This window comes from Micropterus salmoides, unplaced genomic scaffold (genome assembly GCF_014851395.1).
Source record: "Micropterus salmoides isolate LMB-PRFRI ecotype aquatic unplaced genomic scaffold, ASM1485139v1 Ms_hic_scaffold_8, whole genome shotgun sequence".
Taxonomy (NCBI): Eukaryota; Metazoa; Chordata; class Actinopteri; order Centrarchiformes; family Centrarchidae; genus Micropterus; species Micropterus salmoides.
The window spans coordinates 17,337,011-17,351,556 of record NW_024044570.1 but is presented as its reverse complement, the minus strand read 5'-3'; the positions used below and the strand labels follow the sequence as shown (position 1 = coordinate 17,351,556).

Here is a 14,546-nt window from a genome sequence, read left to right as displayed (position 1 = left end):
ATCTGCTGCCAGAGATGGAATAGTAAAAGAGTTAAGAGAATTGTGAAAGTCAGTTTTATAGAAAGTCTTGAGAGCAGGCTTGATGATCTATAAATGTCAGGAAACACGCAACTGCGCGTTAATAACGGAGATTTTATTGAAAGAATGTGGACCATTAAGAGCTAGTATAAAAGGTAATTATACTAACATTTTATCCAAAGAAACATTAACTGTGCAACCATGATAAGAGACTGAGATTTATATTAAAAACAGATTTTAATTTCAGTTCAGTGTGAGTCTTAAAAATCCATTTTATGTTCCCATTTATTTCATAGCTGGTGATTGGAGAAGATTCCTCCTCCAATATCACTATTCTCAGGAGACAATCAGGTATTTCCAAAATAACAAGCCATTTAGGAGCTGGCAAAAACGGCCTTGGTCGTTGTTTGACAAGCATGCAATGTTTACCCCATGGGTTTTGATTTGATTTTGAGCACCAGGTGTGAGACACCTTTATCAGCCTCTGTAGAAGAATGTAATCTTCCAATTAAAGTTTCAACAGGAAAAACAGCAAAACTACACTTATGAGGTTTCCACCTGACGAGAACATTATCTGTGTAAACATTGAATTTGGAGGAGTAATCATTTCCTCTCTCACACACTGCCTCTCTCTCAAACACACACAAACATACACACACAGAGCGCTTGCTGAAGTATCTCTCTTACATTCCCCTCAAATTGATGTTTACAGGTTTGTGACTGTGAATTTCACCCCCAATCAGTGAGCTCATCACTTGAGAGCGGCCTCAGACAGACCCGGTTCAGAAAGCAGAGCTGGCATTCCCGGTGAGTACGCCCTCTGATGAGCCTTGGGCGAGAACTGTGAGCCTCCCACTGTGAGTTGGTTGTTGAGGACATGGTAGAGGGGCAAAGAGTGTGTGTGTGTGTGTGTGTGTGTGTGTGTGTGTGTGTGTGTGTTTGTGCTGTAGGAGTATAGACACTGTGATTAAGTGATAGCAGTGATGAAGGGTTTACACTCAAGCAGTTATGACCGACAAACAAAAGTGCTTCCCCTCAGCTGGCTCACCCTTGAACAATTCTTCAAAGATCAAAGCAAGGTCAGTACTGTGATGGAGTGTGTTACTGCGCTGCTCTCAGTGTCATGCTGGTGTTTCTTATAGGTTTTGATAAAGAGAAGCTGTCTGGAGAAAGAGATGGACTCTCACTTCTTTTGCAGGAGGTCCCTCTGTATCCAGGTGCACACACACATGTGCCATCCTCTGGGGAGCAGGATCCTCCGTTCTGACAGGAGCAGCTGACTGAACAGTTGGGTCCCCAGAAGCCTTGTGGGCACACATTATCACAGTGGATTCCTGCAGGCACATTACAATGACAAATATTCAGCGAATGCACACTAAGAAGGCAAAGACTGGTATGCTGAAATATTCTAAATAGCCTGCCATCTGTAAAAACATATCATCTAAGGACAGCATTCACAATGCCTGATGATGGTGGATCTGTGGAGGGTTATTCAGCTAACATGGATTACACGATTCATTTTAGTCCTTAATGAAGAAGCTGCAGTTTTTGTGTGTTTTTTTAGTGCAGCCCATCCTTTCAGACTTTCTCCTTTCCAAACGTATTTTATTTTTGATCTGACTGGGGCTCCCTGCCAGTGCACTGTGTTGATTAACAGGGTTGGGTCTCCAGAGAAGCCGAGCTTGTCTCCCATTCTCTTTCAGCAGAGCCGGAGTAGTGTGCAGAGCTGAAGGGAAGTACTCAGGCTAGAGCGCAGTCTGGAAGTGTCACTGTGTGTTTGGCGCAGCTCCAACCAACAAATGCAAAACACTGCATCCATACAGGCCTCTCGCTGTGCACATGAATGCATTAGCACATCCGCCGAAAGCAGCATGTTGTCTTTCAGCCATACCCATGCCTTCAAAAAAGCAAAGGGGCAAAATCACATGTTCTGTACGTACACACATGCTGAAAGAATAAAATTGCCGCAAACATGCACACACACAGTTATATACTCACACACATGCACACAAACTTTGCAACCTTTCGAGCACTAGCCCTTAGTTTGAAGCCTCATTTGAAATTTCCTTTGATTGAGAATATCTGAGAATGGCGTGGCCATTAAAGCAGCATTAGTGCAGTACCTTTGAATTAAACCTGGGATAAACTCTGGGGACTAATGTTATACAGTAACCAGGTCTCCTTACGGGTTGGAATGAAAGAGTAAAGGGAGAGGAAATGTTAATGCTGATGAGGAGGGGGCATGGTAGCAGTGATTTAGTCAGAAGCCCAGCCATGGACTTCAAAAAGAGGGCAAGGCTTGTGCAAGTGTGTTTGAGGTTCTGCTAGGCCAGCCAGAAAAACACTGTGACTGCCTTTACTGTCAGAAAATGAATGCGGACGGAGCACCACACTTTTCAGTCTAATGGTGACAAACAGAGGGGCTTTGGATGCCTGGTGAGAGAAGAAGAAGAAAGGGTGAGAGAAGCCAGAACTGAAGTCTCTTCAAAGGAGGATTTTCGCTGAGATGCGCCAGAGGTCCCACTATCCAATTTGTACAGAGTGAGCAGCGCAAAGCAAACCTCTCTCTCTCAGTGCATGTAAACACACACTCACATTACCTGCTCCATGACTTGGAATCTCTTCAGAAATAAAAGGTGAAGACCTATTTAACATGGACTAGCATGGAGCCCGTGCTTCAAGTGTCTAGTCCCAGTTGCCAGAACTTTCTTGGCTGATGTCAGGCTTACGACAGTTAAGCAACAACTGTGTGGGTCAAAGACGACTTAGCCACTTACACGCACACACTCCTACAGTCAAGCTTCTTGACAGTTTACGCAAAACATACAATAAAACAAACAAAATTTGACAGCAAAGTAGGATGCCATACCAACTCTGGAGCTAGCATGCTCAGTGATATGACGGGGTCAGCAAAAAATAGCTCTAGTGTTTCTGTAAGTAGCCATTTCATTCCATCCCTAACTTACACCTGTGACGAATCCCACATCTTCCTCTCCCTAGGTGCTCCTTCCTTCAGTGAGCCCATTGTCAAGCCTCGATGATTCAAGTATGTATGTATGTGTGTTTGTCGGGCCCACCGGGTTGCAGGCTGCCCCCAGCCCTGCACCCTGGTGACTCAATTAAGGCTGACAGATGGTCCCGACCTGTGCAGGATTCAGAGCATGAGAGACCCGTTTTGCTGCCTCCGTTCTTGCAGATAATAAAACCCACATTGTTTCCCAGAATAAATGCCCTAAGCTCAGGAGGCTGAATGGAGTGGGCTGCTGAGAGCTCACAGGCTTGACCTTTCCTGCTGAATCTATTCCCTCCCTGACTGCACCTCTCCACCCAGGCTCAGAGACCAGGTCCTCAGCTAGCCCCCTATATTTGACATTCAGATGTGACGCTTCATTTTTGAGCATAATGATCCTCACCCTTGCTGTGACATTCATACATTGTTACCTCCACCTCTTTCCCTGTAAGCAATGTTAGAAATGACAAGAAACAAGATTTTGAGCATTAAATATTTAATTTCCTGCATTATGGAGACATTTTCTGCATCAATTTATGGTGGAAATGTCTAATGTTTAGTGTTAACCACCATCTAACTCAGCCAGTTAAAAGCTACATTTAGCCTTTGATGTTAATATGAATCTAGTCCCTGGAGCAAGTTTTATCAGCTGGCAATTTTCAACGCACATTTCAGAGTGCAAGTTGCAACTATTGTTAACAATAATGGAAAGCTGAGGCTTATAGGCCTATGTGCAGTTCTATCACCAACACTCATTCATTACAGAATATTATGAACAGTGAGGACACAAAAAGGGGTCCACATCCTCTCAAGCACACTTATCTTCCAAAAAACATTGTCAAACTTAGGTTATGTACTGTATCAGCTTAAATGCATGAGCAAGCACCCAGGAACTGCTACTTCTACTACTGTACACACACACACACACACACAGTATCCCGCATTCATTGATCCACCACATTAATGTTAGTTAATTAGTTCTAGATTCTATTCAATTGACCAACAATGCTGTTACAGTTCCGTTAATGATAGCGTTAATGATAACATAGGCCTATATGCTATTTTCACTCACCAGGTAACGTAGCATCGTTTTCTGTTTCAGTAACTTTAATGTTCGTGTTATCTGCTGCAGCTGCAGTGTCACACAGAGCGGCAGCAGCTTTAGCTGCAGGCTTACGAAAACACTAAAAGAGTGTAGTTTGAGTTTGCTTGCGTTTCACATTTCCTTCAGTGATTCACATTAGTTAATTTCACACGTGCGCCGAGTGACAGCCAGGCAGCTGTGTTGTTGTTTGGTAGGTGACGTCAGATCCCAGTCACTGGCCAAGAAAGTCCCAAACGTCAGTTCAGAGCAACAGACGGAGTGAATTTATGAATGAACTTGTGAAAGTTCTGTCACAAAACAATGTTGTTACGTATCATCTCGCTATATTAAGTTGGTATAGGGAAATCTTTGACCGTTCCTAGTGGGTATACGGCGTATACCTGCGTATCACGTAGACTACACCACCGGTCTAGAGGGAATTCAAACGGAGAGCCCATGACGCATAGGAAAGAGTCAATCCTCCGATGATTAAATATGGCAGTAGGTTCAGTCAGATTTCACAACAACCTGACTGTAAATAATTAACAAAGCCAAAAATGAAAATATCGTAGTCTGTGTTCAGAACTCATGAGAGTATTCTGGGCCAATGATTTGATTCCGTCTCCAAATATTTATCTGGTGAATCACTTCAGACGCTGCAGAAAACCAATAATGGATGCAATATAAGCATGATTGCATACTAGCATCCAGTATGTGAGCCAAGAGAATTAGTTTACACACGGCATTTCTCATTTGTATACGCTGCCGGCCCAGTGGCAAAACATTTAATTAACAAAACACTGCTTATACATTCTGTAAACATACTGTAAAACAAAAAACATGCCTGGTCCAGCATATTTTCCTGTTTTGGTAAACATAATTACTTATTATTAGTTCATGTCTGACTAGCATCTGATGTCTTAAATAAATTCATTTTAGCTCTCAGAGGTTATTTCTGACCATAATGTCAGTCTGTTTGGATTATTTTTTTTCTAAAATCAATACTGACCTGTCCAGCCGGGGTAGCAGCGGCAGTAGCCACTCACTGGATCACAGCCATCAGCGTGGCTACAGTCGCAGCGCTCACGACACTCCAACCCATAGGTGCCATCCTGATAACAGTAAAAACTCAAAACTTTAAAATGCAACACATGGGCACAATGAGAAACTACAAGTTCTACTGTTACTGAAAGGTTCATGACCCACAAGATCTTTTGCAGCGCAAAGATACACTTACAGGGCAGGACTCATCGCAGAGCTCTGCCCTCCAACCCGGAGAACATGTACAGATGCCATCTACAGGGTCACATGCAGCACCATTGGCACAAAAGCATGTCTGGTTACAGTTCAGTCCCCACGTACCACTGGAACAGAGGATGGAGCAGTCCACACCCTGCCAGCCTGGGGTAAAAGACACTGTATTACAATTTTACATAAATAAACAACCAAATTAATGACATAGCACCTGGGGTTGAACCTTTAAGACAAATCTGAGGGACTGATTTGAAGATTATGATTCAAGGGATATGAAAGGAAAAAAAGGATTTCTGTTAGCAAAAATCCATAAACAAACAAAACAAAATTTTACACAGAATTTGAGACTCCCTGTGGATAAATAAAAAGAAAAGCTTATATGATGTATTATTCACTAAAAAGAAAATAGAAGCAAACATAGCAAGCTGAGAATAAATGATGGGCAGGGGGATAGCTGCGTGTAATACAGTATGTATACAATAACGACCTACTTTATTTTTCTAGTCATACATTATCAAATACTGAATGCAAGAGAATTCAGACCACAAGTACAGTTTGTATGTGTGCAAGTGCAATCATACAGTGTACAGTGCAGCCAGTGTAGCGTATCTTATAAAGCACAAGAGTTGCTCTGAACCTTAACCATGAATCAATTATACAGTACCTTCCCTGCAGATGCAGGAGCCGTCGACTGGAGAGCAGGATGCGTGATTATGGCAGGAGCAGGTGGACATGCAGCTTGGTCCATATAGACCAGGAGGACACACTGTAGCACAGTCCTCACCCTGAGGTAGAAATAATGCAAAGTCATGAGGTAAAGAATCAGCATGGCAATGAATGCTGACTCTGGCAGACCAAAAATAGGAATAATATAGTCTGAAGAGATGCAGACAGAAAGACAGGGAAGGTTCACTGCACTTGTACTTACCTTTCTGAACTGTTCATTTAGATAAGTCATACTGTATCTGTATACAGAATGAGGAGCCAAGCAACTGTAAAATTGAATGGATTTATGATATGGTAACTGAAGTTCAAGAGGAATGACCGCACTTGACCCTCCCAATGCTATCGTCTCCCACCTTCAAATTATGCAAACACTATATATTCTGACAGCACCTACTCCAGCCACGCTTAGCTTTTTGCAACTCTGCTCCACCCTGTCTCCCTACTTCTCTCCCATCTCTCTCTCCCTTTAGGTTAGTCTCCACTTTCATCGTCCATGGCAGGACTCCAAAGCCACAGACTCTTCCCCCATACGTCTCCAACCAAGTTATTACCAAGTCTGCCCTTCTGTTCAACTAGCTTCAGTCCGTTAACACAACCATTTCTGTTCTAAATAAACTCAAGTTGTGGTTCTTGATTGTAGAAATGCCTGTTGGAATATTCGTTGAGTTCAACCCTCCATTTGGTCCCTACATCCCAAAAAATACAACTGACAGTGAGGATCATGTCCTTGTCCCTTAATTAGCAACTCCTACTGGTTGGTTCAGTTGCCTGCACAAATGGGGTTAGGCTGTGAGGAGAAAGTTATAATATAAACCTTCCAGTGAAGCTCTTTGCAGAAGCAGCTGGTGACGCCATGTGTATCGGAGGAAGCACGTGGCTGTCTATACCCTCCTAAGGCCAACAGTGGGAGTTAGGGAATATGATGACAAAACCAAACTGGGGAGAAAAAGGGATTAATGCAAAAACCAAGCAAATAAACTCCACGTTGAACTGGGTGGACATGGTAACGGCGGGATCCCGGAGACATCCCTGACAGACTGCAGCCGACACTCTACTATTAATGAGTACAATGGGAGATCGGTAGTGCCTTATCATTGCATTAGAGTGAACTATCTGGTAAAGGACATGGACTACTCCTTTCCTGTCTTCTACAGCCTGCTGTCATTAGAATTTCTCTGCTTTAAAGGCTGAGCACAACACACCTCTACTAGTCTAGCCCCTCCCTAAGATGGAGATCACAACCAGTCTATGGATTCCCACACCCTCCCTTCCAAACCCTGCCATGAGTGACAGGTGACACAATGATTTAGAGTTCCAATTAGTGGCCCAGAGGAGTCCTGAGTGGCTCTTGCTTCGCTCACCAGAGTACTGGGGGACTGCTGGCTGCTCACTGCTCTCATTATCATTTTGAACTCAGTTTAAACAGGAGGCAGGAGGAGATGTGCCAGTGGACGCCAGGGGCAGAACACACATCTTAAAGCAACTCCACTCCCCGTACACCACATAAAAGCGCCTGTCTGTGAATGAAATTTTTATCAATCGGTTGCAATAACCTTTGTTCTACTGAAAATGACAGCTTCAAGACTGCTAACAATAGCAGTTCAGTTACAGTTGTTAAGTGTAGAGAGAAGTTCGACCAGAGGGGGGCAGGAAGGATGGGGGGTGGGGGGGTGGGGGGGTGTTGCCTGTCTGCAGAGCACAGGCAATTTACTGGTGACTGGACTCATGGATAAAACGTCATGCAGCCACAAATGACCACATGGATTTTGCTGCATCCATGGCTGCGTCAGATTCCACTTGGTTTCACCCTCATGGCACAGAGACTAGTGGTTGGTCTGCTCTCAAGAGGGGAAAGGCAGCTCTCTCATTAGTCGCCTGATTCATATTCCTTCAGAGCTCCGAAGGATAGAAGTCTGTATGTGGAGAATCATTATTAATACACGGGCTGTCAGTCCTTTGCACGAGAGCAGTAGGACCTTTCACAACTACACAGCCAACTGAGGCAGCAACCTGACCTGAGCCGCTGAGAGGCAGCCAGGTCGTCCTTGGCCAAAGCACTAAATTCATACCTATTAGTATCTTAATGTAATTGGAGAGCATTTTTTACAAAAAGCCTCTCGCTGACACAACATTGATTGGCCTGGTACCCATTGAGACTAGATGCAAATGGCACCACTAATTACCAATCAGTCTTACTCCTTAACAGTTCATCTAACTGCTGGATGACTGACTACAGTTTAAAATTCATGCAGCAAGACAGAAAATGAACCTCTGAACCTTATGATGAGGCTAGAAAGCCCTGCGAGATAGGAAAATTATTTGTTTTCACCACCCACAAAGGCAGACTGGAATCCATTTCTAATGCATTCATATTTACAACAGCATCAGAATCTGTAGAAACTGTAGTCATAGGGTAGAAATATTACTGTACATGCTGCAGATTGAAAGGGACAATGCCTGAATAGGTAACATGTAATCACTTTGTCCCAGTCAAAAAGAGCATGTCCAATTACTAGAACTAAATCAAGCGTGCAGGAGTGCAGTCTGCTCCAACACTTTTCTTGGTTTGCCCCCGATGGGACTCCAGAACAAAGATGCAGCGGGGAGGCTTAGTCCTATCAGCTGTCCCCTGGGGAAGTGACTTCACCAGCAATCATAGCCTCAACGCCATCATCAACCACATTTTAAAAGCCCCACTGCGTGATAATGATCATGTGCCATGCATGTGACAAAAAGTTACACACAAGTAAGAGCCACGATCACAACTCTGCCTTCCTAACAAACCGTCTGTGTTGTTTCCACAGCAGCAGCATTGTTGTATCTAAAAACTACCACAAGCACCCGCAACCCCCACCCCTTTCAACACACACAAATCCACCATATGAGGTGTGTCTGTTCCCATCTGACTACCTCCTTTTCTATCCAGCTCCTGCCCTCTAGGTCTGTTTAATGGATCTGGCAGCCCTTCCCAGCAGCCGCCAAAGAGAACAGGTGGAGCAAATTAAGACACAGTCTGCGGCCCCGCTCGGTAGCTCAATTCACCACAGTGGCCCGCTGTAAGACACAGGCAATTTCCACTGAAATGTAATGTTGGCAGAAATGTACCCTCTCGGTCTCTGTTTCTCTGTAACTTCAGATTGCAAGACAAGAAATACAATGGGAAAACTGATTGAAGTTACCGAACTAATTTGACAGTTGTAAAAGGGGACAATATGGCTGCACAAAACCTCCTAAAACGGAAACATATATAGGTCAAAGATTATATTTTCTCCCAGTTGGTCTAGTGATATTGATCTAAGGTTGCTCTGTATTTGTCTCTCTGATACTACATTACATGTTATGGCATATGAACCATATTTGTACACACAACTGATTACTAATGTCGGCAATGGACTGGGCCAGAGAATTAATCATTTAACAAGGAATTTCTTGTGGTGCAACAGAGCACATCCATAATAAGTCAATAACAAAATGTCTCACCTTGCTTCTGCCTGCCTGTCTACAAAAGCCTCTAAAGTAATACTGGTACCACTTCCAGAACATTACGACCACAATGACGCAAACATTTTACTACGGCCACAAATAACATGAAATATAAATCAATGCAACAACCTTCACAAGTAAAGCCCATATAGTAGAAGGATGAACTACTTCACAGCATTTGGTGGAGTTATATTATATACACGCATATGGATCTCCTTTTATCATTGTTATTTAATAAAACTACAGGTTTGTAACTACAAGGAGCAAGGTTACAAGGACAATTAACCTACATCAGTTTTATGTAAAATAAATGTAACCAACAGCATAATTACAAGTTGACATTTCATAATTACAGCAGTAATTAAATAATATATAATTTATTTAATTTATTTAAATAATTTAAAACACAGAACAAGTCATTTTAAGGGCAGATGTTGGAGGGTTTTAAATGTGTTATGATTTTTGTTTTCTATATTTAAATAAAGTTTTCCTCTTTTTCTGTTCTTTCACGTTTCCTTACTCTTCTTTCTTCAGTGTTGGTTTGTGTAACTATGCTTCTGTGTTGGTTTGTGTAACTATGCTAGCATTTTGGCATGTTGCTCTCTCCAAGAGGACATTTAGATCTCATGAGAGCAAGTAAAGGTCAAATAAAAATAAAATGAATGAAAAATAAACAAAACATATAACATCTTAAATAACAAGAAAACATTTCCATGATAGCAAGAGCTGACCTAAGTACAATTCAATAGCAGTGAGGGTATATGATACTCACCATGAACCCAGGGGCACATATACAAGCACCTGTGACAGGATGGCAGTCAGCTCCGTTGGTGCAGCTGCATGACAGCATGCATCCCTCTCCATAGAATCCAGGAGGGCAGGTCTCATTACAGTAAAGCCCTGTCCATCCCGCAGAGCAGGTGCATTCACCAGAAAGTGGATGGCAGCTACAACATAATGAGAAAGAAAGATGAGACAACAACAGGAAAAGAAAGAGTGAGAAAAAGTTTCAGAGTATCAACACTTCATTCGTGAGCAGGGTCAAAGTGTGAAGTCTGCGCCAACAGCAATTCATCCATCTATGTGTCTACGTTCTTGTTTCAGATAGATGAGGTGTCCCTTTTCTCCTTCTTTCTGTAATGACTTCTATGGTCGGTGCCCAACTCCATCCGGAATCAGAGCATTAACATTGCATTAACTATGAATGCTGCTGAGAAATTATGAATGAAGCAAAGGTCGCGATTAAAAGATAACTGGATGACATGGCTAAGAGGTGTCCAGACTTCAGAATGAGCGCTGGCTTAGAGCTAAGATGAAGGAAAATTGGTTCGGAGAAGTCTTTATTCATATGGAGCTACAGGGGGCTTTGCTTCAGGTTTCGGTCAGAGGGAAGTTGTGTGTGGCACTGCACTGATGTCTCACTTACCTCAACGTGTTGGTGGTATTACAGGGGCAGTACTTGTCACAAATGAGGCCGTAGAGACCTAGGGGACAGAATCTCTCTTGGCAATTAGGGCCTTTAAAACCTGTTTCACACAGACAGGCTCCATTGATATGGTGACACTTGGCTCCATTCTGACACTCACACCTCTGGTTACACAGCTGACCAAAGGTGCCCACAGGACAGTCATCCTGACACCTGTAGGAAAATTACAGTCTTTCAAATTGGTGCTCTAAAAATGTCAAACACATAAATAAAATTGAGTCAAGAATGGTAACGTGAAATTCAAATGTTAAAAACGTTAAAGCACGTCATAACACTCGTCAAGCTCTTCAAAACATCACAGCTGAAATAATCAAAATTGTATTTTAATCAAAATATTTATCAACAGCAATCATGATAATAGATTAATTGTTTATGTTATTATAAATATATAAATAATACAATTATTAAGTTTGAGATTATTATTACTATTATTATTACTATTATTATTATATTATTATTATAACTTAATATCTTTGGGTTTTAAAGCTAGGTTAGGTAATTCATTTTAGAGAAAATGAATGAAAGTTTTTTTGTTAGAATCCAGCTTACTCTTGATGGTTTCTCCAAAGTTGCCTATCCTAGCTTTAAACTATTGGTTGGACAAACAAATACTACAACAAATTACAAACCGCACTGACCTCTTTGAAACTTTGATGGGCATTTCTCACTATTTTTGGGCATTTTGTACATTAACAATTAATCACTAAAATAACTGACAGATTATTCAACAAACAGAATAATCACTAGGATAAAAAAAGGTACAGATTTTATATTATTCAAGTACATGATAAAAGACTAATGGTAGTTATATTTGCTTTTAGTTGTGGTTTTTCAGCTACTACTGTAATATAGTAAAAATCATCTATTAATAATAGTCATATATTTCATATTTTAAATCAAGAATAGTTAGTTTGAACATTTTTTCATAAATGAAAGGCTGACATGGCCAAATTTTAATGAGTATATGACAGGGAAGCCCTAAAAGCAGCCACCTGCTGTCAGCAGTCTGGCGTCAGTGTCTCTGCAGGGATTGGACAAGACTTAGTAAGACTTCAATCACAGAAATTAGAATTGCTGAGGAGTTTCTCCACATGAAGCACAGAAGTAGATCAAAAATAGATTTTTTTTCTTCACTTAAATATACTGATTTAACTATACAATCCTGGTGCAGTATCAATCTCAAGAGTCTAACAAAGCTATTACAAATAGCTCAATTACATTATAAGATGGCCGAGTTATGTTTCATGTTTAAATTACCCCAGCTTTAGTTTTATCAGGGGACAGCGGTATTATTATACTAGACAGGAGAGGGTGGGGGCTAACACAATCTCAGATTATTCCTGGCAGGTTAATTCACCTGCCACTGACAAAATGAATGAGGGCAATTTTGCAAAATAATAAAGGAAAGGAAAGGTCTTTCCAAGGAAGTGTTTCCATCCAAGAGACAATTTCTTTAGCTGAACTAATAAACCCAGGTTGCTCTGGGCTGCTCCGGCAGGCATGGGGAACTAAAAAGATCTGTGGATTTCAATGAGACCTTAATAAAAGGCCATCACTTAACATACTACTATACTAGATAATTAATGAGCAGAAGCCAAACAGCACGTAGCCCATGGTGAGATCAATGGACAGGCTGGGAGTGGTAGACAATAAAGGCTGAAGACATGCTGGCCAGTATGAAGTACGAGATTAATTAAATATAAACATCGATGAAACATTGTTTCATATGGACTAATGGGCATTTATAAATGCTGATTTCTCTTGAGCGTGTGATTATTATCACATTTCCTTTCTCTTTTAAAAGAACAGCCAGGTTTGTGCCTCATTTTGACATCAACAAAGAGAATAGGTCAATGAGTGACTGTTTAATGTGCAACTGTCGGCATGAAACCAACCCTTTGCATTAAATACTAATATCAATAAATCATGCCATTGTCTGACCTATTTTCAAAGTAGGAGTACAAAAGTTTGCACAGAGTACTTCACAAAAGGCTTTTATGCATAATAATTAAGCAGTGTAACTGCCAGGGGTGTCTGCTGCATACCTGCGTCCACTGAAGCCAGCTGCGCACTGGCACTGCCCCGTGATGTGGTCGCACAGTCCGCCATTACGACAGGAACAGTCCTTGCTGCAGTTGATGCCATACTTGCCAAGAGGGCATGGCTGGGCACAAACTGAACCCTTTGAAAAGCAGCCAGCAAAGAACCATGAGATACATTGCCCACAACTACGCCTCAGGACTGAATTACTTTAAACTACACTTTTGTTCTATTGATGTTTGGACTATCTGGACCTATTGTTTATGTTTTCCTATATGTTTCTTTTTTATATATATACTTCATTGCAAGAGTGCAAGAGTTTACATAAATTTACATTAGCTTACATATGATATTGTTCAAACTTATAGCATTCTTACAATATTTCTATATTTTAAAGTGAAAACATTTAGAAAAAAAAGTATCATCATCATCATCTAAAATAAAAATAAGGACAGGAATGTGAAAAAATTAAATAGGCTAGTATGATGGCATACATACACATATGTGCATGCAGATCTGTACATACCTACACACTTACACTAAAAAAAAATTGACACTTCAAACTCTTTTGAATTATAGGCTGATTACTTCAGTATTGTTTAATTGTGATCTACACATTTAATCCATTTATTGCAGTTAGTCTTTCCATTTCTAAAATTCTGTTTATGTTTGACTTCTAGTTGGTAAATGAAGGTTTAGTAGGTGAGTAGGTTTTAACCAGTTCCTGGCTATCTGTTTCATTTCTGCAAATTTAAGTTACCTGTAAAGGTATCTGTCTGTTTCTAATGTGAGTTCAGATGGTGGTATACCTAAAACGATACATTTTGGTTTAAGTACCTGTTTAACTTGTAAAATGTTTATGATGGTGGTTATAATAAGTTGACAGAAGGTTTTTAGAAATGGGCAGAAAAGAACATATATGTGAGTGATTTGCAGTCATCTTTTTGCCACAGCTTCTCGTATTTTCTCAGTGTTCCTCTTTTAACTGTCGACCTAGTTCTAAGTTTCAGTTTGACCTGATTGTATTTTGTGTTTCAATATTATCTTCTAGTAATTTTGAAAAGGGTATTTCTGCGTCCATATTATTTTTTAATCATTAACTAATCAGCAGCTTTTCAGGGAGGTGCTGCTCAGGGTTGCCTTCTCTTTATTGAAAAATAGTCAATGTCAATATAGTTTAAAAGTATTTTTGTAAATCTATTTAATATGGCTTCAAAGAAATTAACATTCTTAATTTGTATTGTAAATATATATGTGTAGTCCTTTTGATGACCAAAATTTTAACACATCATCTGTTTTGTTGAGGGTCCCTTGTAATTTCTCTGAAATAAAGCATAAATATCTTCTATAAAGGGTAATGTATTTCATTTATTTTTCTCTCATAAACCACTTAGCTTTTGTATTGTCATTAGTCAATTTTATTATGATACTTATTTGTGTGGCAT

At 40.8% G+C, this 14,546-nt stretch overlaps 1 protein-coding gene across 3 annotated transcripts in view; it reads right to left on the bottom strand.

Moving 5' to 3' along the window:
- The window catches only part of megf11 (multiple EGF-like-domains 11), a 74,375-nt gene that overhangs the window by 9,714 nt on the left and 50,115 nt on the right, over nucleotides 1–14,546 (bottom strand). For all 3 annotated transcript variants that reach the window (XM_038707138.1, XM_038707137.1, XM_038707139.1), the window contains 7 exons: nucleotides 13,107–13,243; nucleotides 11,002–11,214; nucleotides 10,348–10,522; nucleotides 6,031–6,151; nucleotides 5,350–5,513; nucleotides 5,122–5,224; nucleotides 1,206–1,352 (listed from right to left, as the gene is read on the bottom strand). In XM_038707138.1, the coding sequence (XP_038563066.1) occupies nucleotides 1,206–1,352; nucleotides 5,122–5,224; nucleotides 5,350–5,513; nucleotides 6,031–6,151; nucleotides 10,348–10,522; nucleotides 11,002–11,214; nucleotides 13,107–13,243 (1,060 nt within the window). The remainder of the gene's footprint in view (nucleotides 1–1,205; nucleotides 1,353–5,121; nucleotides 5,225–5,349; nucleotides 5,514–6,030; nucleotides 6,152–10,347; nucleotides 10,523–11,001; nucleotides 11,215–13,106; nucleotides 13,244–14,546) is intronic.